General features: G+C 37.0%; 1 protein-coding gene across 1 annotated transcript; it reads right to left on the reverse strand.

The window, feature by feature from the left end:
- Window positions 1-529: 529 nt before the first annotated feature.
- ppp1r13l (protein phosphatase 1, regulatory subunit 13 like) lies at window positions 530-27832 on the reverse strand. Its single transcript, XM_028465086.1, is given in 14 exon segments — window positions 530-1042; window positions 2576-2769; window positions 3858-4024; window positions 4110-4196; window positions 4198-4241; window positions 5973-6110; window positions 7602-8059; window positions 8749-9109; window positions 10096-10184; window positions 10274-10366; window positions 11813-12389; window positions 14819-14955; window positions 15043-15105; window positions 27694-27832. Coding segments are annotated over 13 exon segments (2418 nt in total). The 5' UTR covers window positions 15080-15105; window positions 27694-27832; the 3' UTR covers window positions 530-1006.
- Between the last annotated feature and the right edge of the window lie 87 nt (window positions 27833-27919).

Consider the following 27919-nt stretch of genomic DNA (forward strand, 5'->3'; position numbering starts at 1 on the left):
ACCAAATAAACGCTTATGGAATCTATTATATTATGTAACTTATTATATTAAATATATTTTAAACTATAAGTAGTTTTTTATCATGTCTGTTACAAATGTGTAACAATTACAGAGTTGTACTTTTTATTTATTAAAAAATTCTCCTTTTAAACTGCATTTAATTTGAACTGGATTTATGTTTGAGAAAATGAAAGTAAACAATATAGTTGTTTAAGATTGTGTATTGGTTTCATTTGAAAAAGAACAATGAAATATTTTAAAATATATTTTTAATCAGTATTATATTATTATTTTTTATCAATTACTAGACACTTTATTGACCCCAAGGTTAAAAAACTGGAGTGGAGACATTTTAGTGCATAAAAGCATTTTTTCTTTTGACCCAATAAGGAATATGAAGTTGTTTTTAATTTTAAAAGATATAATATACAATATGCACAAAAAAGAAAAAGATACTTTTTCCATAACCCAGGATTGCATTATATATACATTATATAATATACATATATCAATCATTTATTGTCTGTTGGTAAATGTTTTTTTTTTTTAGCTGAATGTTTTTTAATTTTAGATTTAAAAACTACTGTCAGACATTTTCAGTTATTGACTAAAGGTCAGTCGCTGAGAGTAAAAGTAATCATTTCCCCTCCTGTACAATTTAGGATTTAACGTAAAACATAAATATTTTAGTATTTTCCCAGAATGGGTGTGAGAATTGGAACATTTCCTGGGTGTGTCTCAGCCCATTATAAAGGAAGGTGTTTGGTTCCCAAAGAGAACCGTAAACATGATGGGTCATTCCCGTGCCTTTTCACAGTGGTTGGACAATACCGTCACAGAGGAATTAATGTACAAAGTTAAAGTTAGAAAAGCAGAGTGAGTATCAGACGATAGACGATTATTCTCATCGGGGAGACTTCTCTTAACTTTACAGGTAATAAATGTTTTCCCAACACTGCAGCATTTCGTTTTTCCTCACAGTTCTTCACACTAAACATGGCATGACTCAGCAGATCGCCTTCGGTCGAACTTTTGGGAAAAGCTGAAAAGGAAAAGGAATTTTTTTTTTTTTAGTTCATTTTCAAACAGAATAAAGTGTTTTCATTTGGGATGCAGAATAATCCTTCATCCTAATACTAATACTGACATTTTATGCTGCAGCCTGAATACATTAAAAAATGATGATAAAAAGCTTCTGTTTGACTGATATGCAGACATGGAACAGCGAGGAGGAGCAGCTGTCTGTAGATGAGATGTATGTACACATATACAATGAGACATGTTACGAGTATACAGTGAGACATGATACGAGTAAGACAATTTGAACTGAAATTAACATAACCCAGCCCCTTTTACCCTTTGACCCTGCTCATCCAGCTAGCTACATGCTAAGCTAACCAAAACATGTAGAGCTGAGAAAATACAGCACATTGATATTCAAACAACCTTTGAGTTTCTTTTAATCTGAAATGTTATTTACATTCGAGTGAACAAAATCTGTCCTTTCATGAAATGAGAATCTATAAACAGAAAATTGTTGTGAATAAGGCGTTAAAGAGGTCCTCCATTATTTTCACAAATGTGGCCTAAAAGCTTTGAAATGTACTTCTTAGAAGATCATTTTGCACCATATTAGTTTTATTAAATTTCTAAAATGGAACTACTTTAGAGTTTGTGTTCCGCCATCTTTAAATCACATGATTGATGACATCACATGGCCCCACTGTCTGTAAACATCCCATTGTTTCCTATTGGAGTGAAACATTCGCCCTGCTTTTTTTGGATCATTTGGCAGCTTTTTCCGTCAAAAAGCCAATTTGTGCGGCTTATGATTGCTCACATGTCAAACTCAAGGCCCGGGGTCCAAAGCCGGCCCTTCAGAGTATCTAATTCGGCCTGCAGGAGACAATAAAAATAACAGAGATAACATGAACTATTGTCTAAATTAACAAATAATCCAGTTGTAGATACTGTATCTGAAATTCACCAATTTATGATGAAACTGCAATATTTTTAGGGGCTTGAAGTATGAATGCAGTCGTTATTTGCAAACTATGGAAATGGAAGGTTATTTTTCCACAAATCTTGCAAGTTCTTACAAACAATTCCACAAAATTCCTCTAAATTACACAAAAATTGGTTACAAAATCAATCATTTTTTAAGTGAAGATTCAGCAGGGACTGATATTCCCTACTTAAATCTGAGGACCAATTGAGATCAAACTGGTCTATATTTGGCCCCTGAACTAAAATGAGTTGCGGTTTCGTAGTAGACAATGAAGCAGAGAAGAAGAGCTCTCCGAAGGGACCTTTACTCTCCCTTAAACAGTGCACAGCTGATGCTCTGGTGGCTTTAGTTAGCGGGTAAATCACGGACTGTTGGAGATGCAAAAACCCTGAGGATAAAAGTCCTTCTGGGTGGGAGTCCTTCAACAAATATGGTGCAAAACAATGCGTTTTGTTAGGTATCAATCTTCTAATAAATACATTTCAACAGTTTTAAGCCACATTTGTAAAAACAGCGGCAAAAACCTTTAAGGAAGATGTGTGGAAGAAAAGTTCTCACGCTCCTCACCCCAAAGTAGTTGTTGGGAACAAGGCCCTCCCTGCCACAGAGTGAAGCCCACCACCAGTAGGCGCCCTCAGGCTTCTGCAGGATGGTCACCATGTCGCCCTCTTTGAAGCTCAGCTCATCGGACGCCTGAGCCGGGTACGACCAAAGGGCGTACAGCACCCCGCTGTTATCCACACCCATGGCCTCCTCTATGCCTGAGGGTCAGAGGTCACACAGTCCAGATATCAAGGTCAGTGTATGAAGTCATCAGTCCTTTCAATCACCCCCTTACCTTTCTCTGCTTTTAACAAAAACTAGCATTTGGAGAATAATACTCAATATGAAAGGAAACACACATAGAAATTTAACTATTTAAATATTAAATTGTATGATTGTATTTGATAAATGTAGATCAAATATGGGCAACTGGTGGCTTGGGGGCCACATGCGGCCCTCTGCCAAATTTTGTGCACCCCTAAAACGTAAATGCACATGATGACACCAAAAACACAGAAAATGGAAAAAACTTATACTAAATGACACCAAATACACACAATGAGAGATTTATCTAAATGAAACCAAGAACACACAAACAACAACAAAAATACACAAAACTACAACAAAAACACAAAAAAAGAAAAAAATACAAAAACTGGAAAAAAAAATACTAAATGAAAACAAGAACACACAAAATGACATCAAAAACACAGGAATGGAAAGACAAGAAAGTGAGAATGAAGAAGAGAAGAAAGGTATCTAAATGAAACCGAGAACGCACAACAACAAAAATATACAAAATGACAACAAAAAATAAAAAAAAAAGTGGGAGAAAAATACCTGAACACAAAAAATGAGGGAAGATATATCTAAATGAAACCAATAAGAAAATAACAAAAAACACAAAAGGGACAAAAAAATACTAAATGAAACAAAAGCACACAAAATGACATCAGAAACAGAGAAAATGGAAGAAAATTACATTAAATGACACAAAAAACACACAAATAAGAGATTTATCTGAATGAAACCAAGAACACACAACAAAAAAATTACACAAAATTAAAGAAAAAAATACAAAATGAAAACAACACAAAATTACAACAAAAACACAGAGAATAACAGAAAAAAAAACAATCAAAACAAAAAAACCACAACAAAGATGACAAAATTATTGCTCATATTGGTCCAAATGCTGAAGTGAATTTTTATGATGTGGCCCTTGGATCAGACCATCACATTTCACCCATCTCTGATGTAGATTGTAAAACTGATAGTACACACGGTGTTGAGGACAGTTTCCCACCTCTCAGGAATTTCTCGCACTCGTCAAACCCGGAAGCGTAAGGATCGCACTTCTGTGAAGCCACGGCACCATCGCTCTCCGTCATGGCCATGACGGCGGCTCCGCTCCTCACCAGGAACTCACAGAGGGGACGGTCGTTACAGGAGGCGGCGCAGTGGAGCGGGGTCCTACACACACACACACACACAAAACAGTGTTTGTCTTCAGGTGATGCACTGACCATGAAGCTGTGATAAAAAGGTAAACATCTACCAGCCGTGGCTGTCCGGCGCACTGACGTTGGCTCCGATACGAACCAGGAAGTCCACCACGTTGTAATGTCCCCCACACACGGCGTTATAAGGCCAGTGATCCTTCGTCATTCGGCTGACTGGGATCGTTCATCTGTGTGAGCACAGAGAGGATTCCATCAGTACCACAGAGAGCCTGAGCAGCCAATCAAACGCTCCAAATGTTCAAGGAATCCCTAACATCTGTGAGCTGTGAAGACCCAAGACGACTCTCTGCCTTAAAACAGTTTACAGAAATAAAAAAACAGCTTTCATTTGTCTTAAAGCTGCTGGACAGAGGTGTATAGAGTACTGATGTCCTACTCAAGTACAGGTACTGTTACTTGATTGAAAGTGTACTCAAGTACAAGTAACTCATACATAAAATATTCAAGTACAAGTGAAAAGTAGCTCAATTAAATAGTACGCAAAGTAAAAGTTACATACTTGCATACAGTAAACATCTCATGTATAAACTTAAAAAAAGAGACCAAATCTTGCACAATTGGGATGCTATTTTCACCCATTTCAATTTGTTCTAATTACTCCAACATAGTATTTGAGGTTTATTTTCCCAAACTCACCTGTTTTCTGGAGTTTTATCCCTCTGAAAAGTCACTTTCTGAGCAACTCTAAAAACGGGCTGATTTGCGGCCTACTTATGCATATTCATGAGTAGGCGTGTCTATAGACGCTATTCACACACTCTTGTTATTGTTTTCAGCCAAAAAAACTGCACATTACAGTAAAACACATGGCTATTAAAGTGGCTATTGTGATTGTGAGTCAGAAAAACACTGTTTAATGAAAGATGTGCATGCCACGTGCCAGCATTATATGTCTGTAGAACCAGAGAACACAGTTCAAACACTTCAAACGCTTACAGGAGCTGCTAAGTCGCTTTCCTGTCATCATCTCATCTAGTGATTACAGGAATAGTCCATTCAAGGTGATAGTCCACTGGAAACACCAAATCACCTCAGGGATGAACGCCCCCCTCTCGGATGTCACTACGTAACGCCATCAGCGGTTTAAAACTAGAGTGCCCGTTTCCATCGCATATTACGATAAAGTTGTCAGAAGCCAAAAATTCAGTGAAAATCAAATTGTTTTCAGCAAACTCCACCACATTCGTGTTCTACAGCCTCCCAGGTACCTCTATGCAAATTTTCAACTGGACTCACTGTCGCATTTTCTCATAATTACACAAAACACCCAATACATACAGTACTGGGGTCATTCTACCAACTACTCACAAATACTATAGTTAGCACTCAGTGATGAAAATAATGTTTAAGTTGTTTTCATTGATTCAGTCATATCACAAAAATCAATTTAAATCGGAAAAATGTTGCTTCTCATATCAAATATTGTAACGTGATTTATTTAGATGAATCAAGATTAAATAATTACAAAGTTTCTGATTTTTTTTTTTTTGATCGAGTTCCACCACTAGTTTTTACTTCATTCTTAGGAAACATTCCCACTGCTGTTTTCACACTCTTTAGTCAGGAGAAGAACTCCTATTTTGTGACTTTGTTGGGAATTTCACTCAAAGCGTCAAAATTCAGAGAATGAAAGTCATTTTTAATCATTAACCTTGAGTGAAGGTAATGGTTCACTGTCAATCTCTCATTTTTCCACAACAGTCCGGGACAGTAATCTAGTCATGGAAGTGACCTTGAGACGCTTGAGTGAGGAAAAGAAAGTGGAGCACAGCGTAAAAATTACGGCTTCATCTGCTGGACGCAGATAGTGAGAATAGAAACATGATGAGGGAGAAGTTTATCTGAAGTGGAGGAAGTAGGGACCCTTATCGCTGTGCTATTTACTGCCGTGCACTGACCTCCAGCACGGCTCGCTGCACCGTTTCCAGTTCTCCCACTAAGGCTCCGTCCAGCAGCAGCACCAGTGGGCTGAGGCGGGCTCGCTTCCCAGAACCTTTGCGTTCATGACTGGAGCGTCGCAGGATTGAATGGTAGCCCTGAGGAAACAAACACGTGGTGATGCGGTTAGCTTCTGTTTACAGTCAATGGACCTCTGAGAGAGAGATTTAATGTTAAATAAAAAGTTGACTTTCTTTTAACCGTCATTATTATTTAAACATTTCAAACCAAAGTATTAATATTTAAAGGTACATGATACAGTGATAATAGAGCTTCAAAACAAGCTTAAATGTTAGTGCAGGGAGGTATATTAATATATTCATATTTATATTACAGGTATTATTTTTCAAGCGTGACTGGGTATTAACCACATTTTCAAATGATTGAGGAAACAATTACTGCAATAATCTGTCTCAAAATGACCTATTTTAAAACACATTAACATCCATACCAAAGTCCATTCAAAAATCTGGGACTTTAAACGAGGACTGAGCTGCCTGTGAATGCTGTGAGATGGGGGCGGGGCTAATGGCGCCCCCCCCCACTACTTATTCATCCATCTACAAAAATCTACAATAAAAGTGGAAAAAGAGGCTTTGTTTTTGGTGTGTGTCCTCTTTTTCAAACACATCTTTTTTTATTATTAGATCTTAGTGACATATTTAAAGTGTAACTGAACAACAAGGAATTTGGGGATTTTTCATGGAATAATTTGAGGAAAACTTGCTAGATTTTGGAAAAAATTGAATATTCTTTCAACAATTTGAAATACAAAATGACTGCCGTCATGTGATATAAGACTGGGAAAACTGAGCTCTGCAAATAATGTGGATTTTAATTGAAATTTTGTATTTGGAGAGCAGAGATATCTACAACTGAATTAGTATTTACATTTCCAAAATGTGTAATGTTTTTTTCTATCATTTTTACTTTCTCGAGCGGCCCGAATTTGATGCTCTAAAGGGCCGGATTTGGCCCTCGGGCCTTGAGTTTGACACATGTGATCTGTAATGATGCACGTGTGTGACTTTGGAAGCCTGCTATTCTCTTGCTGATCCCTCAACGCTGGATGGAACCTAACACATATATACTGTACATATAAATATAAGTATATATTCATTGGATATTTCACTTCTCAAACCTTACCTGTTTCCTGCCTTTTTTAACTGAAGTTTTTTCTGATTTATTTACCTTGCTTTCGTCACTGTATTTGCTGTTGTTGTTTTAACCAGTAAAGCACGTTTGAGTTTCTAGAAAAGTGCTTTTAAATAAAATGTATCATCAGTATTGTTATTCTTAATATTATATTTGGTGTCAGTTTTTTGTGCTAATTAATAATTTTAAAGTACACAATTTATTATAAATGCCTCTCTGATAGACTACACTACGTCAATTCACATTTTACATGATTGCTATAATTACATCTTCTGTGAACAAAAAACATGATGTACTGTTGCTCCGAATAAGAAAACTATCAGATCCCCTTTATAAGCAGGAAATACAGTATATTGTATTTATTATTATGCTCGTTATGATAAAAAGTTGATCTTTTTGTTAAATATAAAATAAGGGAATGAAAAGTTTCTCACTTTCATGTCGTGCAGAATGGATGTAGTGGATGCAGGTAAAGTTGCAGGAGGCATGGCACAGTCCTCCCCGTCTGAGGAGCTGCTGGTCTCACTGCCCTGCTCCCCCTGCTGCTTGTGCTTCTTCTTGGTGAACAGCTTGTCGATAAGGTTCTTGTACTGGTTTGGTTGGTAGTGCGACGCCTTTTTCAGAGGCTGCGGCAGGTCGCTGGAGCCTCTTCGCTTCAGGGCCCGGGGGATTTCGGACCTGATGCGCAGCAGCTCCTCCAGGTCGGGAATGGCATCGCTCTGGGCTTCGGGGGCCACCACGGGCTGCAGCCTGGTGGGACTCAGAGGGCGGGGCACGGATGGCTGGACTTCTGACCCTCCTTCCAGGCTGCCGGATTTGGTCAAAATCATAGGGATGTGCTGACTGTAGTCGAGCCGCTCTAACTCAGCATCTACGTCTGCAGGGTTCAGTGCTGGAAAGAGAAGAAGAAACTACATTAAAATGAGTCAAACTATAAATTGTGTATTTAAATAAGATTTTTGTCATCCATGCCAGCCAAGGTTGAGGTTAATTACAATTAAGTCTTTAATTATCCATATTTGATGACAATTCAGTTACAATTACGATGACCTGCATTTTTTCCAATAACAGTTCAAATTACAATTATTATTTTCTCCCTGAAAGTCAATTACAATTACATTCTCACTTACTAAGGTTCAATTGCAATTAATCACAATTACTGAGCCTTAAAAAATAAGCCCATAAAACGTAAACTTCCTCTTTCTGAAAACAGGTCAGTTTTGACCCATGTCTTAAATCAGCTGTAAAATACACTAAAAAATATTATCTATCATCCAATTATTTTTTTCTTCTCTTGGTTACTTTGTTAGGCTTCCTAATGCCTAACTGTAACATAGCTCACCAGGTTTTTGTTTCACTAAATTGTAAATGACAATTTTCACAGAATTTCCATGCCAATTACAATTACAGAGTCAATTATTTGAACTAAATTACACTTAAATTACAAAATAACAGCAACATATTTTTCCAATTACAATGACATTCATAATTATGTCATACTTGTAATCAATTGTCAATTATGTGATTACAATTATAATCGACGCCAACCCTGACGCCGGCTTTTCTCCTCCTGTGTTTTACCATCACTGTAAATCGCTGGCTGCCTCAACTCAGGGGGATGCAGCACAGGCTGACGGAAGTATTCCCTGGGGGTGGGCACAGGCTGGTGCATGGAGGGCTCCCCTTCCCCTCCCTTATTTCTGGGGTGGCGTGTGGCACCCATTCTTCCCCAGTAAGGGTTTTGGAGGCGCATGATGACAGACAAGGGGATAGGTCTACGCTGGTGTGTATGGGTGGTGGAAGGAGGGATGGAGATCCTGGAGATGATGGGCTGAGCGAGGTATGGAGAGTGGGACGGAGATGAAACATCAGGGGGAATCGATATCCGGGTGTTACGTGGGAGGGAAGAGTGAGAATGCTGGGACAGGTTAGATCGTGGATCCTGGAAAAGGAACAAAAATCAGGGAAACAGGAAAAACTTTCGAGCAGATTGATTTACTAGATTAGATTTAGGCAGAGTTTTATTTTACTCGTGTTTGTATCAAAGTAACAGGACTTTCAGCGTCTCCACTGGTAGATATGGCTCCTCTATCTTAATCTCGAACTCGTGGTGTTCCACAGGGCTCTGTTCTTGATCCTCTGTTTTTGATCTGTAAATTACTTCTTTAGGACTGTTTCCTTTCAATATTTCTAGCAAGTTATTTCTTTCCTCTTTTGGAATAATATGTTAAGGTTTCTTTTACTCAGACAACCTCATTTTTCAGTAAATTGACTTTGATCTCCTGACATGCCAGGAAGACTGGCAGTTTACTGTCAAAACATGTAAAAATACACAAAAAACAGAGAAAAATACACAACAAACAGAGAAAAATATGCAAAAAACTGAAAAAATACACAAAAGAAAAAGAACAATAGATAAAATAACAGACAAATGTATAAAAGGAAAACAAAAATACACAAAAAACCAACAAAAATAGGCAAGACGACTACATGACTACTAAAAAATAAAAGGAAAAAAACCCAAAACAAGAACAAAATGATACACAAACACACAACCATATACAGTGACTAAAAATGTGTAAAGAACAACAACAAAAGACACAACGCCTTTGTCCTTTGCTGTATTAAGGCTCTAATTGGTCATTATTCTAAATGGTAATATTGTCACCCTCAAACCAGACACAGTACAATCACAGTGTTGTGATAAAGTGTCCCATAACTGTTCTTGGGGTATGAATGTAAAAAAATGTAAAAAAAATAAATAAAATTATAATAAAGCAGTTTTTGTGATTTTTTCTTAAAGCTTTAAACTGTTATGTCTCTGTTGGGGTTTGGTGTTTTCTCTTTTGATTGGATGGTATTTTTATGGGAGTGACTCAGGAAATGACTTACTTGTGAAAGACTTGTAATAATAATAAACACACCCACCTTTTTGGGACTGGATGCTGGCGGTGGTCCATCGAGGTTGGACTCTCGCCAGGTGCTGCTCGCCACCGCCGGTCGCAGCCACTCGGATTCTGGCACAGAATAATGTCCAGTGATGAAACAAGCAGCACAGATACAGCCGTTTAAGGTACAAGGTGAATTAAAAGACAAATTAACCAACTGTCATAGGTGTGGTGAGCTTTTCTCTCGTAGGACATGTCCAGATCCGTCTCGTTCCACTTGTTGGGACTCTTTTGTCGTTGCACATGTTCATCTGAAAGGAAAATGAGTTTAACAACAATTTGAAAAAAGCATAAGGTGAGCAGGAGTGGCAGAGAATGAATGGTTTCTGAAAGACTTGAATCATGCTACTTTTCAGCCATTGCTTTAAACCTTTTGCTCACATTTTGACCGTAAAGCTACAAATCTGTCACTTCTAGGTTGAAATAATGTGTATTTTAATAATTGATCATAGATTAATCTTAGTTTTATTCTCAAGACAATTTGAGTTTGAGGATTTTAAATCTTGATGATTTTCCACATCAAATTTTCCAAAATTCCATTTCAAGCTTTACGCATTTTTTGTTATATTTTAGTTTTAGCAGCTTACCCGCAACATTTTGCACGCTCTTTGACACGTGCGTGTGTTTATCTCTTTAGAACCATCTGCTACACATTTAAACGCCCATTTTAGGGCGAGTATGGTTGGTGCCACCTCCTGCACTTTCGGCCAGAATTTGGGGTTTGACTAGACATAAATTAAATAACTTTGTTAGTTTTCTCGAGGATGGTGTTGTAATTGGGCTATGTTTTATTTTGTTCTTCTAGTTGTCTTTTGCCCGCACTTCAAAACTGTGCTTTTATTATTTTTTTCAAAAGAGGAATTCAACTCTTTTCTCCGTTCCTACAAGCCATCGTCTGCTTTATTTGACTCATTGTTTGTCGGTGCAATTCTTGCATATGGGCTGTAACAATCCTTATATGGCGAACCAAACCTGCCAAAATGAAAAATAAATGAATAAATAAACGTGAAAATTAAAAAAAATTAAAATTAAATACAATTAAATAAATATACATGGGGAAAAAAAATACAAAAGTTCAAATATAAATACATCATTAAGGAAATAAATGCAAAAATGTCCAAAAATGTAATATAGATTGATAAATAAAAGTTGAAAAGTTTTATTTTATTCTATATATTTTTTATTTTTTTACTTTTAATCATTTAATCATTTATCTTATACATTTAAAAATATATTTTTATTCATTTATCTTTAAGTTTGGCAGGTTTGGGTCACAACAAAATATAAATGGAAATGAGATGGCTGTCATAAGTGTGTCTCTGTTAAACTTTTATATATTTATTCGTCTTTAATTTTCCTTTTTGTTATTTTTCACGTTTATTTAATTATTCATTTATTCTTAATTTTGGCAGGTTTGGTCCTCCATATCCGTAATCACCGGCAATGAAAAAATGAAAACGCAGAATTCACGTTCAATGTGACAAGGAAATTCCTCACATGCATGTTTTGGGATAATATCCTGCTTATGGATGCTAGTCTTCACCAGAAAAGAGCGATTGCAGCTAATATATGAATCATTTTGCACATAATCTCGTTCAAATCTTGCTTTTTGTGCAAAATTTGAGGATTATTTACCAGTTGATGAGCATTGTTATGATATTGTGGTTCTTTCTTCCAAATTTCTGAGTGATCTTTACCTTGTGGCGTGAAACCGCCAAAATTCCGAGGAAGCGTCGCCGACGGGTGGTTGAAGGACAGCGGGGACACGGCCCTGTCGGGGCGAGGAGAATTGTGGCCCTTTCGAGTGTTATATGGGCTCAGGAAAGGGCCCTGGACGGACGGCGATCGGAGCGACGTATCCATGGAAACAGGCGAGGGGTTAGGGGATGGGCTTCTATCTATGTAACTGAGGGATGCTTGAGGACTCCTACTGTAACCGGACGAGGAGTTCAGCCTGCGAGGGGACAGTATGGGGCTCTGCTGGCCGTACTGGAAGCCGTCTGAACTCTGTCGAGGAAGCGTAGAGTGCATCTTCCTGTGGATCTGAGGGGACGACAGCGGGCTGGAGGAGTAGCCGTAGCTGGGGGAGCGGGGGACATTTTTGCTGCCGGACATAACAGAGTTTACGGGAGAGAAGGACGTAGAGGTCGAGGACCTAGATTGGCTGCCGGAGCCGCCAGTTGTTGTCCAAGAAGTGTCAGAGATGTTGTCGGTGCTGGAGGTGCTGAAGGAACCCGAGGACGGATGCTTGTCTCTGGAGATGCTGGAGCTGGACTGAAGGGAAACAAGGACATGAAATAATACTGAATAAACACTGGGTTCTGCACTGCTCTCTTATTGGTTAAAAATCATAGGTGGGGTTTATGATGGAGTTATTTAGTATAGTTTTGTTGTTGTTTGGTGTGTCTGCAGTCATTTTGTGTGTTTTTAAACTTGTTTTGTGTAATTATGGGATAATTTTCTCTGTTATTGGGAGTCACTGTGTTTTTTCCCCTGTCATATTGTGTATTTTTTGTTGTCATTTTGTTTGTTTTTTTGGATCCTTTTGTGTATTTTTGGTTGTTTTGTCTGTTTTTTGCATTACCTTGTGTTTTTTTTCTGTCATATTGTATATTTTTGTTCTCATCATCTTTGTTTTTTGGATCATTTTTGTGTATTTATGTTGTTGTTTTGTGTGTTTTTGGAGTCAGTTTGCGTTTTTACAGCATTCTGTGTATTTTTGTTGTAGTTTTGTGTGTGTTTTTGTTGTATTTTTATGCATATTTATTGTTTTTTACTCTTTTTTTGGGTGTTTTTCTTGACATTCTGCATGTCTGGAGTCTTTTTGTGGAATTATGGGAGAATTTTGTCTATTTTTGGAGTCACCGTGTTTCCCCCTCCCCCATCATATTGTGTATTTTTGTTGTCATTTTTTTGTTGTTTTTTGAATCATTTTGTGTATTTATGTTGTTGTTTTGTGTGTTATTGAAGTCAGTTTACATTTTTATGGCAGTCTGTGTATTTTTGTTGTAGTTTTGTATGTATTCAGTCATTTTGTGTATTTTTCTAATGTGTTCTTGTCAAATTTTTATGCATATTTATGTATCTGTTTTTGCGTGTTTTTCTTGACATTTTGTATGTCCGGAGTCCTTTCGTGGAATTATGGAATAGTTTTGCCAATTTTTACACAAAAATTATTGAAAAACACTCACAATATATAAATGATTTGTCCTGCATTAATGCTCAATTTGGTCATTATTCTAAATCCTTACATGAATGTTGATAATGACAATCGCATTTTTGTGGCTCTCCCTGTGATAAAAGCTTTAGAATGCTTACATTTGCAGATCATACATCTTAATTTGTGCAGCCGCCCAAACACATGCAGAAAAATGTCTTTACTTTGCGTCCTACTTGTTGCAGCTGAACAGTGTGACACACACGGAACATAAAAGCAAAGCTGTGATTATCTCCTGTGAAGCTAAAAACGTCAACAGGGAAATCCCATTTTGACCAACTGAGCTCCATGATGAGGGAGAAGAAAAACCCAAAGAGGGAAAAACCCCAGAGGCTTTGGTCGTGTTCATGCACAGTAACGGCAGCGCGTCTGTAAATCATTTTTCTGGTTGATTTAAATGTGAACGTTGATACTCCAACCATGTCCCTCTCTGTTTCTGTCCTATCCTGCAGGTATCTGTAGCTTTGCAGCAGATGGTTCCCAGTCCAACCAGTTTGAATCACTCTGACTGAGGTCTAATCTTTATCTTTCTCTTCTTCTTCTGATTGTATTTCACCTTTGTGCTTTGTTATGAATATGTAATCATTCCAACAGGGATTGCTCTACCTGCTTTATTAAATGAAGTAACTTAGTTATTGTTTATGGTGTGTTACTGTGTTGTTACTAGGGGTGAATATTGGCAAGGATGTTGCAATACGATACGTATTGTCACCCACATATACGTGGGTCACGGTACGATATTATCGCAATATATCACAATATTCTACCCAGTTAATATCAAAATTAAATGTAGAAATGAAAAATCAAGTTGCTGTATATGTTCATCAGAAGATATTGATCATTCAGAGGACAAACTGTTTGCTTCAAAACTTCCTATTTAATATTTATTATTGGTGTTTTTGCAAATTTTCACAAAAAAAAAAAGAAAATGCAGTGTTACACACTGCCATCATAAAATAAAGTGCAACAAGTTTCTTTTCACGGACACTACTGTGTAGAAGTCTCAAAGTAACCATGACAACATAATGACGTCATTGTAACAACTGTAAGTGAGAGCATTAAGGATAAAACACCCTGAGTTACTGTCAATGCACAAAAATAAGAAAAAATCATTTATCCTATTGTATCAGTTTAAGCTCTGATCTGAACACATTGAAAGCATTCTAACCACCAAAATATTGCACAAATACACAAATATATTGATTACATTTCCAAAAATCGATTCAAAATCAGCACCCAAAAAATCGCGATATATCATGAAATCGATTTTTTCTTTCACACCCCTAGTTGTTACTAAGTTATTTCATTTTTTCCTGTCGTTTTATGTTTTAAATCCTGTTCTCATTCAAACACAGAATAATAATAGGACATGAAACATTCAGTAAAGACCAGTAAAGCATTACTTTCTGATTGATGTACTGGTAATCAGTAACTGGGACAACAGTGGTTGATAAAAGTACAGGCTGAGATGAGTTGCTGTGTTTACCAGAGAAGAAGAAAAAGTTGTGCCATTATTGTTGGAGGAGGAGGAAGAGGAGGCTTCTTTCATCATGGAGTTAAACTCCTTGGATAACTCCTCGGCCGTGGCCAGCGACGCGTTCAGGTCATCGTTTATATTCTGGACTGAGGATGAAAAAACACGAGAACCAAAAAGAATCAGCTGTGTGAGCGCCACAGAGAGTCAGAGTGGAGGATTAGTGATGAACTCACACAGAATGTTGCTGCCGAAGCTGGTCTGTGACGCCATGGCTGCAGGTAGCAGCGCTCCAGCTCCTGATAAAGCAAAGAAGAGAAAAGTTCAGATCGTTAATAAAACCTCCTCACGCAAAGAATGAGGACTCAACGTGTTTAAACCCAACAAGGTGACGCTTTGCCCTCTGGGGTCTCCACATTCCTTCAGACTGTAGCAGTAGCATTGACGCAAGAATGCTAAACTCAAGTACAATTAAACCAAAATATAACCAACAAATGTATAGTGATGGACAGCGCTACAATGAAATACAAAAGTACATTTTAAAAACAACTGCTTTACAAGAGTAAATGTTTTATTTGATAGTTTTTTTTTAAGAAGAAGCTTTTAAGTAAAAGCTATTATTTATTCCAAATGTAGGCAAGCTGAGAACAAATAAATATATGATATATAACAAATAAGTTCCCTGAAATAAAATAAATACATAGGAAAATAAATATACAAATGTATATTGTAAATATATTATATATATTATGTAATAAATGCAAAATAAGTAAATACATATTTATCAAGTTAGAATTCTAAACTTAAATATAATGTAGACAAGCTGAAAACTAATATATATATATATAAAAAATAAATAATATAGAAAAATAAGTTCCCTGAATTAAAATAAATACATACAATATATATGTAATAGATATAAATAGATATTATAGTATAATAGTTTTTTTTCTAAAATTAAAACATGTATATACAGTATATATAGATAAATGAATATTCTAATGAATAAAACTGAGTTATCTAATTTAAAAAAAATCATATAAATGAATAAAGATTAATTATTAAAAAGCAAAAGAAAGAAAGAAAGAAAGAAAGAAAGAAAGAAAGAAAGAGCTTTGATAGCAACACAAAGTTACAGGAAGTAAACACATAAATGTTGGTGAAAGGGGTTTGTGACATCAGCTCTAAATGAATTAACACGCACGCACAACACACACACACACACGCACACGCACACGCACACGCACACGCACACGCACACACAGTGAGTTTCACTGAGGTTTTTCAAACGTTGCCATGAGCAACAACAGCTCAAAGTAGAAAACTTCAACAGCTTTTCAATCCATGGCTTTTCCTCTGCTAGAGGCTCCGTTTCCTCCGCAGGACATTTGACACACAACACAACATGCAAGACACCACTAAAGCCTTCAGTTCGCACTCACACACACACGCATACACACACACACTTCATACGCTACAATGCAAACAGACTACATGACATCATAAACCTGTGGGCAGAGCTGGTTCTGTTGTCTGATCCCAGTCTACTTGACTCACTAATGCCAGGTGTCCCAGTCTGATGACTGGTTATGACTATCAGCTTTTTAAGGCCTGCATCCATAAAGCACACAAGCTCCAACACAACATGAGGTGAAGGAATCTCATCAAGAGTTTATAGTTTTCTTCACTTAGACACGAATAGACAAAAAAAGAAAAATCTTCAGACGAGACGAGACGATGGATTTAAGCAGAATTACTAAGAAACTAAGCAGGAGTCCCTCATAGAGCTGCAAAGAGATGGAAACTATCATATATATTTTCATATTTTGATTATAACTACCTTTTTATTGGGTATATATTAGGTAAAAATCACCCAGTGTTAAACACAATTACTAAGAAACAACCAGGAGTCATAAGGCTGCAAAGGAACGGAACATTTCAGGAACATTTTTATGGAAATGTAAACTCGGGAATATTCAAAAATATTAGATTTATTAATTGGAATTAACTGGTAATTGGGATTGATCTTTAAACAACTGATGCTGATATTTTTACTCCATACTATTCACTACACACTCAATGAGTATATACTGTCTACTATATACTATAAGTATGATTAGGATGATGACTGTTCCCACTGAAGCATACTAAGTTTCCCAAGATGCATTTGGAATCTACAACAACTAAAACCTGAATCACACCGAGGCTACTGTAAATATCTCTGTTAATTCTCCATCTTTGAAAGTTCTGAAAACATTTTAAGTGAGAAAGTGACCAAGTAGAATATCAACATGTGCTCATTTAATCCATAAAACTCACGTACACACATTTTATTCTGACATTTCAGAAATCTTCGGAGACCGTTCGTTGTGCTACTGACAAAACTTCCGGTTAATTTCAAAACAAGAGCCCTATTTATGAAAGGGATAAAACAACAAATGGAAGACAAGAAGACAGGCTTTTGTTTTGAAAAGGGGATGTTTGACTTTTAGCTTGAAGCCGGTCCCAGGATGATTTTACATTCAGCTCGCAATGCATCATGGGACGGTTGAGTATGACTAGTGTGCCCACAGTGCATAGTATACATCCGGGTATTTCTTACATACTCAATCTTTTTATACTATCTAATGTGAACACACTACATACTCATTTTGACGTCAAACATTTCCAACACAGCCATTGTATACAACCCTCCCTGTGCACTGATAGGGTTCATACTGATATGGTTGAACGTCTGTTCATAACTCCTGCTCAGATTCACTAACATCTCAGCCTGAAAGGTGAACATGTTAGAAATGTAGTTCTCCCGTTGAGACATCTTTATGTTGTTTCTTTACATACATGTATAGAGCCATAACCATGTCACTGGTAGTAGAAGGCTGTAGCCTGGGTATCAACATGCTGCACGGATTTCACGGAATTAAAATCCTATAGAGTTCCCAACATGACATGGTAAAAATAAAGTTTAATTATGGCCACAAAAGGCTACTTTGTGACCAAGAAACACTAATTAATAGAGGTCGACCGACATGGGATTTTCAAAGGTCGATGCAGATACAGATCTTTTTTTTTTTTTTAATTCAGCCAATGGTCAATATCTAAAGCCCATTTTGGAAGTCGATATACTTTTTTTTTTTTAAACTTATATGTTATAAATATAAATGTATATATTAGAAATTAAATTACATACACCAATAGAACTCCAACATTTAATGAACTTTAAATATACCCGTACACAACCAAGTAAAACAAAAATCCTTATCCTATTAAGGAGAATATTAGGCACTATTATATTATATCCTTATCCTAATATATCAGCTTTTTATTTGTAAGCCTATTGGCTTCTACCTCTTTCATGCACATGCTATTATTATTATATTATATAAAAAAATCGGCCAATGGCCAATATATCGGTTGACCTCCGTTAATAAATAATATTAATATCGTTCTTGGTGGTTAGCGTGGCCAGTTGCTATAGCTACGGTAGATGCAGTCAAAGAGGACCAGGTGCTAAGCTGAACCCATTAAGACGCAGTGTTTGGTTGCTTTTATTTATGTTGTACAACCGTTAAAAGTATTAACATGTAAGTGTGTGTAGCTCTGTGTGTACAGACGCGTCACTGACATAACACCAAACTTTTCGCAACTGTTGTAAACAGGAAGTATGCTAATAACGAACAACAATTACAACTGTAAAAATAACCAAAAACTATTGTGAAATTATCTTTTGGATTGTGTCACAAGGTTCAGAATGATGTGTCTGAGCCTCTTAATAAATGGGAAGCTGTGGGTGTAACTATGAGGGATCGTTGGTGAATCATTTGGTGGATTGCAGCTATTTTTATGTCCTTACTAATGGCATTTCAGCCTTTGTTTAATTTTGAAAGTAACAAAAGTTGGTCACTTTCACCCTGTGATGTATCGTCATCATCATCATCATGTTTCATGCTGGGATCATGTTTGTAATGGTTTCTTTCTGGTGCATCTCTGAACAGGAACGATTTTGTCCTGACTCGCTTTTCAGGAATAGTAGCCGACTTTGTGAGGAAATGATTGAACACAAAGTACACAAACCTACACTGGTTGACTTAAAGGGTGTTTCCACCTGAGTTTTATCTTGTACAAAGTGAACAAAGGCATTTCGCTCAGATGTTATTCAGGGAAATTTAGAGAGAGGAAAGGAATGTTGCACGTGCGTGTTATTAGACTCAGCTATAAAATATGTATTTGCCAACTGTGCCATCAACATCAAAACGATGCTAATCAATGCTTCAGCATAGCCCAACCCTCCCAGTTATTAGCCAGTAGAAAAACATGTGTTGCACAAGGTGATCAGGCATAGCCAACGTCTCTGTCAGCACTGGCTGCAAGCTGGCATTCCTCAGCAACTCCTCCCAGAGAGACTTTCACCTCACACGCATTGTGACAGTTTATCTCCATGAACTCATACAAAGAGTGATTACACTCTCAAAGACTCTCAAAGGTCAGTTTTCTGGCTCGCTACACTCTACCCTCAGCAATGCCATCCCGGCTCTTCCTCTGGCCTGGCACGCTTAACATTTACCTCAGGTCTGTGAAAATGTTTGCTGCGTTTGTGCTCAGGGCACATTTAGAATCAATATCCTCACTGAGTCCATTTACTGTATGTACAAAGTTATCCAGTCATGTAAAGTCTAAAAGTCAGATTTAGGTTTGCCAGACTAACACTAAATAAACCTTTACCTAGAGCTAATATTTAAAAATGTAAGAATAAAAAGACAATAATAAAGAAAATCCCCACGGCACACCAAACCATTCACAAAGTCATTTGGACATCGTAACTCGGTTTGCGTTACAATGAGCTTTTTCAATCACTTGAACCAAGCCAGTGAAGCACGATGGCCTCGCACACAGAGCGGATTCTGTCGGACTGGACGAGAAATTCTGGGAAGTCCACCGCTCCCCTTTTCCCTCCCCAGGTCTTGGACCAAGTCCTTGGTTGTCACAAAGAGATGATAAGACTGTTTAGGATTTATTTAAACTGGTTTCCCACATGATTTTTACCAGTAATCTTCTGGTACCACTCCTGTTTTCAAACAGCCTGTCTTTGTTTCAGCTCATAAAAAGCTGCTTGCGTAAGTTTCGTTTTGCGGTGTTACGGTCCAAGTAAACTATACAAACAAACTGGTGACTAATTATACAAACAACAGATGTTAGAACATTAATGATTAGAGACCTTTACCAAATAATTACACAACTTTTGTGAGGATAGTAAATAAATGTTTTCCACACATGGATGTTGATCACAAGAAACAAGGGGCTCCAGTAGATACTTAACGCCAACTCTGGTTCCTTTAAGGGGGGTCCTCCACTGTTTTTACAAATTTGGCCTAAAATCTTTGAAAAGCACTTAGTAGACGATCTACGCCTAAGAAAATGCAATAATATGCACCATATTAGGGACATAATGGAACAACTTCACAGTTTAAGAGCACAAACTCTGAGGAAAGAAGTCCTTTTAGTGGCAATCCTTCAACAGTCTGATTTACTCGCTACGTCCAGCCTTCAGAGCATCAGCCAGGTACTGTTTTATGGAGAGTAAAGGTCCCTTAGGAGAGCTCTTCTTCTCTGCTTCATTGTTTGCTACCAAACCACAGAGTTGGAAAGGTCTCCCCCTGCAATCGCAGAACTGTTTTTATCCTTTTTCGGTAAATCATCATCAGCATATTTTACTTTTCCTGTTTTTTAGAACAACCAAAAGTTGATATTTTGAGTGAAAGAGCTACTAAAGGATCTAAAAATCAGGCTGAATGCTTCACTCCAATAGAAAACAATGTTTACATGCAGTGGGGCTGTGTGACATCATCAATCAAGTGATTTCAAGTTGGCGTAACACAGGCTCTTAAACTGTAAAGTAATCCTATTTTTAAAAGGCAATAAAAGTAATATGATGCATAATAAAGTGTTTTGTTAGACATAGACCTTCTAAGAAGTACATTTAAAAGATTTTAGGCCAAACAGTAGAGGATCCCTTTAATCAGATATGTTCAAGTGTTTGTCGTCATCTCCAAATTTTATTTTGATTTATTTTCTGTTATATCACCAGTACACTAGTCATGTGACTTTATGCATTGCCCCCATTGGTCAGCGAGCTATTCTACAACATGAATCCGTCTAGTGTTCCTACAGTAACACAAACAGGAAGGATCAGTCCTGATTCCTGGAATGTCAAAATGTTTTGGTATGGCTAGGTTTGGTCCAGACTTGGTCAGATGACATCGCAGACAAACGAGTTAAAAGAAATAAAATCTATCCTGTGTGCAGCGTGCTTTATAGATCTGCTTGTTTTTCTTACTTTCTTAAAGATGCAGTCCGCAACTCTCAGATCCCTCTCTCCCCCTCCCTCCCCGCTGCTCTCTTGCCCTGCCTCCAAACTTTCCAAAGTCCCTCCCTCAGAGGAGCTAACAAGCTAATGTTAGTCCGAAAGCAACATCCCAGTAATATAACATGTTCTGTCAAAAGCATATTACTGCAGTGCTTCTCTCTGTCTATGTGCACACACCTCAGCAGCAGCAACAACTCAGTGTCACTTACAGCAGCCACACGGAGGCTGCTGCGTGCGCATGAACACATGCACTACAAAGTTTTAGTGTAACAATTACAAATCAAACATAATGTAAATCAAGCAGCAGTAATTACCTTTCAAGCAGAAAAGTCACCAATTCCATCTTCTACTCCTCCAGACCACACACTAAAAAAAGACGGTGCTCTAGCTCCGGGAAAGAGGCGGGGCCTGTGAGCAACAGCTGTCAGACAGCCCATCAAACACAATCCTGGCTCTGATTGGTTCTTTTTGCTCAGTCGCGGTGCATTCTGGGAATCTGCCAAAGGCTGCAGGAGCAGCAGAGGGGACTCAATGAGCCTGTTTTTTTTTTACACAAACGACTAGTTTGATGTAAAGCTGCCTTTACATAGTGACAGCTTTAGTAAACATAACAAAGTCACCTTTATAAGCGTTGCTGACTGCACCTTTAAATGGAGCTGTTCGTCAGCTCTACGTCTGAGAAACGAGTCGAGTTTGATTACTAATCGTTCCAAAACCTCTGTTTTTATTCGGACAAGAGTCGCTACTTAAAGCAAGACACGCAGACGCCGCCAGGGAGCGTATTTACTGCGAGGGAGAGGCCCCCACATGCCCTTAGCCGGTTCAAGTTCAGGCGACCATCATCTGTTTTGCTGTGTCCAATAAGTTCACACAAAACAGGACAAAGTGAGATATTTGACACAACTGTTCCCAGTCAGGCATTCCTTCCTTTTCTCTGAAAACGCCTCCTCCTACACATCCTTCCTCCTCCTGACTTCAGTTTACAGGAAGCCAGTCTTTGTCCAGCTACTGTCAAACACGTGTGAATACCATCATTTTTTTTGTGTGTGAAATTAATGAACTATAATGAACAATTATTTTAGTAATCTATCAATTTTTCACTGTAAACTTTGATAAAATATTACATTTGTCTTTAAATATTAACACACGGTTCATTAATTACTTAAAAAACATTTTTTGGGGTCTGCTTTGAAAAGCAAACTAATTCCAACAAATTTGAATCTGCATTTTTTTTATATATATATAAAGAATTTTAATTTAATCCAACACCTAAAGCACATGTGACAAACGCAAGGCCCGGGGGCCAACTGCGGCCCTTTAGAACATCCACTTTGGCCCACAGGAGACAGTAAAACTGACAGAGAAAACATGAATTATTGTGTAAATTACCAAATAATCCAGTTGTAGATATCTCAAATTCACCAATTTAATGAAACTTTACAATATTTTTAGGGGCTGGTATTTTTCCTTTGTTTTTATGACATGAATGCAGTCATTTTAATTGCAAATTGTGGAAAGAACTCTCAATTTGTTTTGACAAATCTTGCAATTTCTCACAAACATTTCAACATAAATCCTCTAAATCAGTGGTTCCCAAACAGGGGTACATGAGCACATTGCACGGGGTACTCGGAAAGATTTAGCAATTAATTTATAAATAATCAGGAAATGTTCCTAGTTCATTTTTTGGACAAATTCACCTCAAACTAACATGTATTGCTCCATAAAATGCTATATTTTCTTGTAATTTATTGCAAAAGGATAATTTTGTGCTTTAGAGGCCAGTTTATCACATTTCTGACAATACGAGACAATAATAAGCCACATTTTACCATATTAACTTATTATCAAAGTACAGTAATCATATAACAATAAAAAAATAAATAAATACCACTTTAAATTCCACTCATTGTTTTGAATTTGTAGATGAAGCCTTAGGAAACCCACTGTCGGAGACACAGTTTGGGGTTTGGGAGAGCCCGCTGTTCCACAAATAAAAAAAAAAAGCATATAACATTAAATTATTGCACAATTGATGTTAAAAAAAAATATTTTTCCCGCCTAAAACTGCGGCCCACTTGAGATCAAACTGGTCCATATTTGGTCCCTGAACAAAAATGAGTTTGACATCCCTGACCTAAAGTTATTGATATACATGTGTTAACGGCCTAGTTTATCAAAAATCCAAGAACTCCCAAATATGGCTAAAAATCTATAAAGTACACTATACAAATCTACTCTTCACTTTCTGCTTTAGTTGTTTATTCAGTTTATTAGAAATCTAACACAAATAAATAGAATATATTCATTCTTACACAATTTAGATTACTCTTCATTTAATTTCAACTTATTGAGTTATGTTGAATAATTCTCAGAAAAGTTCCTACATATTTAGCCTTTTGATGATTTTAGTCACAACATATTTTGCTTTTGAAACAAGAAGACACTTGTCATTTGTGACGTGACTTTTCTGGTCCTAAAACCAAAAGCTGTGATTCTGCCTCTGGTGTTGGATGATGGATGAGCTGTACATGATTACATCACACACTAACTGAAGAAAACCCTGTGAAAAACCAGAGACACCACTTTCAGACACAGTTTCAGTGGAGAAATGAGATATCGTCACTCAGTCTACAGTGGGTGCAGTAGCGTAAAGGTATGTCACACCTAAAGGAAAACAGTTAAGTGGCAGTGATGTGTCACCACTCACTCTCACGTCTGCACAGACTGATGATCCTGTTGATCCCAGTGAACTCGCAGCAAAGGTGGTTGTGCAAACACCCTGGATTCATAACTACTGTGGGACCTGCCCAAAATCATTAGTTATTGAAATCATGAAGTGACGAATCAATCCATCAATCAAAACTTAATTTATATAGCAATTTTAATGCATAAAAGCAACACAAAGTGCTTTACCAAAATAAAACAATATTTCATTTTATGTGTTTTTAGGGATGTCCCAATACAACTTTTTCACTTCCGATACGACGCCGATATTTCAGCCTTGAGTATTTGCCGATACCGATATTGATCCGATACGATAACAGCACAAATCATACATACTTTTATTACTTATTTTGTAGTGTGGAATATTAGAAAAGGCCTGATCAAGTGATGTTACTCAAACAGAGAACAATAGTTAGCAACAGTAGGGATGGGAAAAACTGACCCATTTATTATTAACCAATTGGTTCCATACATTTTAACCTTAAACATAATATCTACAGTATTCTACAATTGAATAATTATAATATAACATATATCGGAGATTTTAGACGCAGTCCGATAACATCCGATATTCATTTTCTGGCTGATATTGGACCAATATCCAATATCGGATCTGGACACCTCTAGTGTTTTTGTTAACCTTTTGTATCTTTTTGTGACACTAATGTGTTTTTCTGTAATTTTGGAGTAATTTTTTTTTATTTTTATGTCATTTAGTTGTCGTTAAGTATTTATTTCCTGATATTCTTGTTTAATTTACTTTGTGTATTCCTCTGTAATTTAGTACATTTTGTGTATTTTCATTTTCTATAGTTTTTTAATGGGGTATTTCTATAATTATTTTAGTATTTTTATGTAATTTGGTGTTATTTTGAAATGTTCCGTTATTTTTTTTTTAAGTAGTTATTTTGTGTATTTGTGCTGTTCTTTTGTGTATTTTCTCTCATTTTAAGCGGTATTTTCATTTAGTATATTTTTCTGTTATTTTGTATGTTTTTTGGACTCATTTATGTATTTTTTTTTAATTTTATTGTTGTTTTGTATTTTTTCCTGGTAGTCGCTTTGTGTATTTCTATGTAAGTTTGTATATTTTTGGAGTTGTTTGGTGTATTTGTGGTTGTTTTTTTTTTTTTCATTTATTTTATAAGTCTGTAGTTGTTTTGTGTATTTTGTTCATCATTTTTGTATTTTCATATAATTCTGTTTGAATTTAGAATCACTTTTGTATATTTCTTTTAATTATTTTGTATATTCTTCTGTTATTTTTTGTGTTTTTGTAATCATTTTGTGTCTTGTTGCTGATTTTTGTGTATTTTTCTCTCATTTTATACGTTATTGTCATGTTGTTTGTTTTTCTGCTATGTTTCTGTGTTTGTGTAGTCGTTTTGTATGTTTCAGGACTATGTTTGTCTATTTTTGCTGTTATTTTGTGTGTATTTTATCATTTTATGTTGGGGGCCACCAGTTGACCATGTCTGAAATTAAATAGTCTTTTGTTGAGTATACTTTGAACAAGAGGTGTAATCTGATATCAAATCAGTGCACTGCACACAGTGTCCACAAAGGTCTATTTGTTGCACCATTTGTGTTGTCCTGGTGTGATCTCTCCTTTGACCCAGTATCCTGTACCAGGGTTCCAGTAAAGCCTCTGAACTGTTCCTCACAGCATGTGATGCAGGAATGTCTCAGCGCTGCACAAAACGACAGAAACATTTCTCACAAGTTACGCCACTCTGCACTGCTAAGGTGGGCCGTAGCTTCACAAGCAGGCATGGCACTAGATGTGCCTGCATGTGCACACATGCATTAATTCAGCAGAACTTCGAAAGAGGTTTTTTTTTTTTTAAATTTAAATATGTATTTGAAAGCAGGTCATGGCATGCAGGCAGCAAACAATGCAGCCTGGCTGGTTTTCACTGAGAACATGCTCACGTGGTTGCACAAGTAGCTTTTAAATCCTGATCCGACAGGAAGGTTGGGTCCCAAAACAAATCACAGCTAAACAGACAGCCTGTTATTAAGCTGAGGTAAGAAATTGACCATTATTAGACTGCTCTATTGGATAAATAAAATATCACTTGATTTTTAAAGCCAGAAGTAGGCCTGGGCAATACATCAAGAGTCAGGATATATCAAGATTTCTATTTTGGCAATAAAGAAAATTACAATATCACCTATATTGACGTACTTTTATTTTATAAGTTGATTTTTTTTCAATAAAATACTCCATTTAGGAGATAACCTTCCCCTAAGCAAGCAACACTACACTCACACGTGCTGTCCCTTATAGGAGAAAAAGGCAAAAGTGGAACATATTGTGCATTATGCATCAGCAAATTTTACCGAGAATTATCTTTCCAGTAAGACTTTATGGAGTTAAAATATCAATATGTATATCATATATCGCCATTTTGAGAAAAAAACTATAAAGACATGAATTTGGCTCCAAATGGGCCAGCCCTAGTCAGAAGATCAAAGTTTCAGTATCTCAACATAAAAACAAAAAGCACTCATTCATGCATCTTCTACCTTTTTCACATATTACCATAGGCAGAATGTTCAACAACTTTATCTAAGCAGCCACCAACTGTGTCGTCTACCAAATAATAATAATAACAACATTCATGCTCCAACAATTTTTAATAGCAAAAACAGAAAGAAAAGTGGTTAAAAAAAATTAAAAAAAAAGAGTTCAAAGTGTCAATATTAGAACAATTAGTAGGAACAGTTAATTGAAACTGGTAAATAATGGGCAATGTCAGATCATGAATGTGGTTAAATTGGCTAAAATAAGCATATGTGGTGAAAAGAGGTTAAAAATAACAATGATGGATCAACATATGCAACAATAAATGGGAAAAGTGGTGGAAAGGGTTTATAAGTGACGAAAATGTTTAGAAAGTGGAAAAAATGTGCAGAAAAGGCATTGAAATGTGATGGAGAAGTGGCAGATATGGGAGTAAAGTAGCAAAAATGGATTAAAAGGAGTGAAAATGTGGCAAGAAAAAGTGATAAATATGGCAAGTTTGGTGTAGTTGCAGAATTTTTTGTAAAATAAGCCAAAATGGGTTCAAATTGTTTAATTTTTTTTTTTTTTTTAATTCTTAGATACTTGAAGGCATCTCTCGACCCCAAGGTTGAGAACCCTTACTTTATATAACGCCTACAATATGTAACATTTTTATTTAATGCCATACACATAACCATGACTGAGCAACAATGCAATAATAACATGGAGTCGTTTTGGCCCCTGAGACACTTTGGGGCCATAAAACTGAGTCCCCAGCCTGAGCTGAGGAACATTTAAGTGCACATTCTTCAAAATACAAGTTGGATAAATGAACAAAATAAACTGCTAACATAAGCTTTAGCTTGTGTTTGTATGTGTGACGTCATCAGGCAGGTATTATGGGAATGACTGAGGTACCATTCAGCTGTAACAGGCAGGAAATCATTCACAAGATGAACATCAAACATCAGATTAAAGAGATTAAAGTTGCAACTACAAGTCCAGGCACTGAAGTGAAGGCTTTGATTTGCACCTGAAAGTCTGCAGATTATGGTCTGCATTTTTAGTTTCTCTCTAACATCTGAGTTTTATCACAATAAGCTCCTCCTCCTCACACACTTCTAGCCCACTTCCACTGACCGAGAGGAAAAACATGCACACACACACACAAACGGACACCGACTCAGGATCCTAAAAACAGGATCAAAGACAGTAGTTCCCATAGTTCCCAGCGCCTCAAAGCACAATCAGGGCGCGTGCTACACAAAGGCTGGAACACGCACTCACCTCAGGAATAAAACTCCTTCCTCTGCTTCGGTACAGCTCTTTAAAAGTGAAGAGAAAAGTCCAGGAAGGTCTGGTTCACTGTGTGTGTGTGTGTGTGTGTGTGTCAGCTCTGAATCAGACGTAGAGTCAAGTCTGTGCCGAGGATCCGCCCACGCCCGGGCGGCGGCGGGATGGCGGCAGGTCGCAAGCGCCGCCCGAAAACCCGAAACCCGAAAGGAGAAAGGAG

This window comes from Gouania willdenowi, chromosome 13 (genome assembly GCF_900634775.1).
Source record: "Gouania willdenowi chromosome 13, fGouWil2.1, whole genome shotgun sequence".
Taxonomy (NCBI): domain Eukaryota; kingdom Metazoa; phylum Chordata; class Actinopteri; order Blenniiformes; family Gobiesocidae; genus Gouania; species Gouania willdenowi.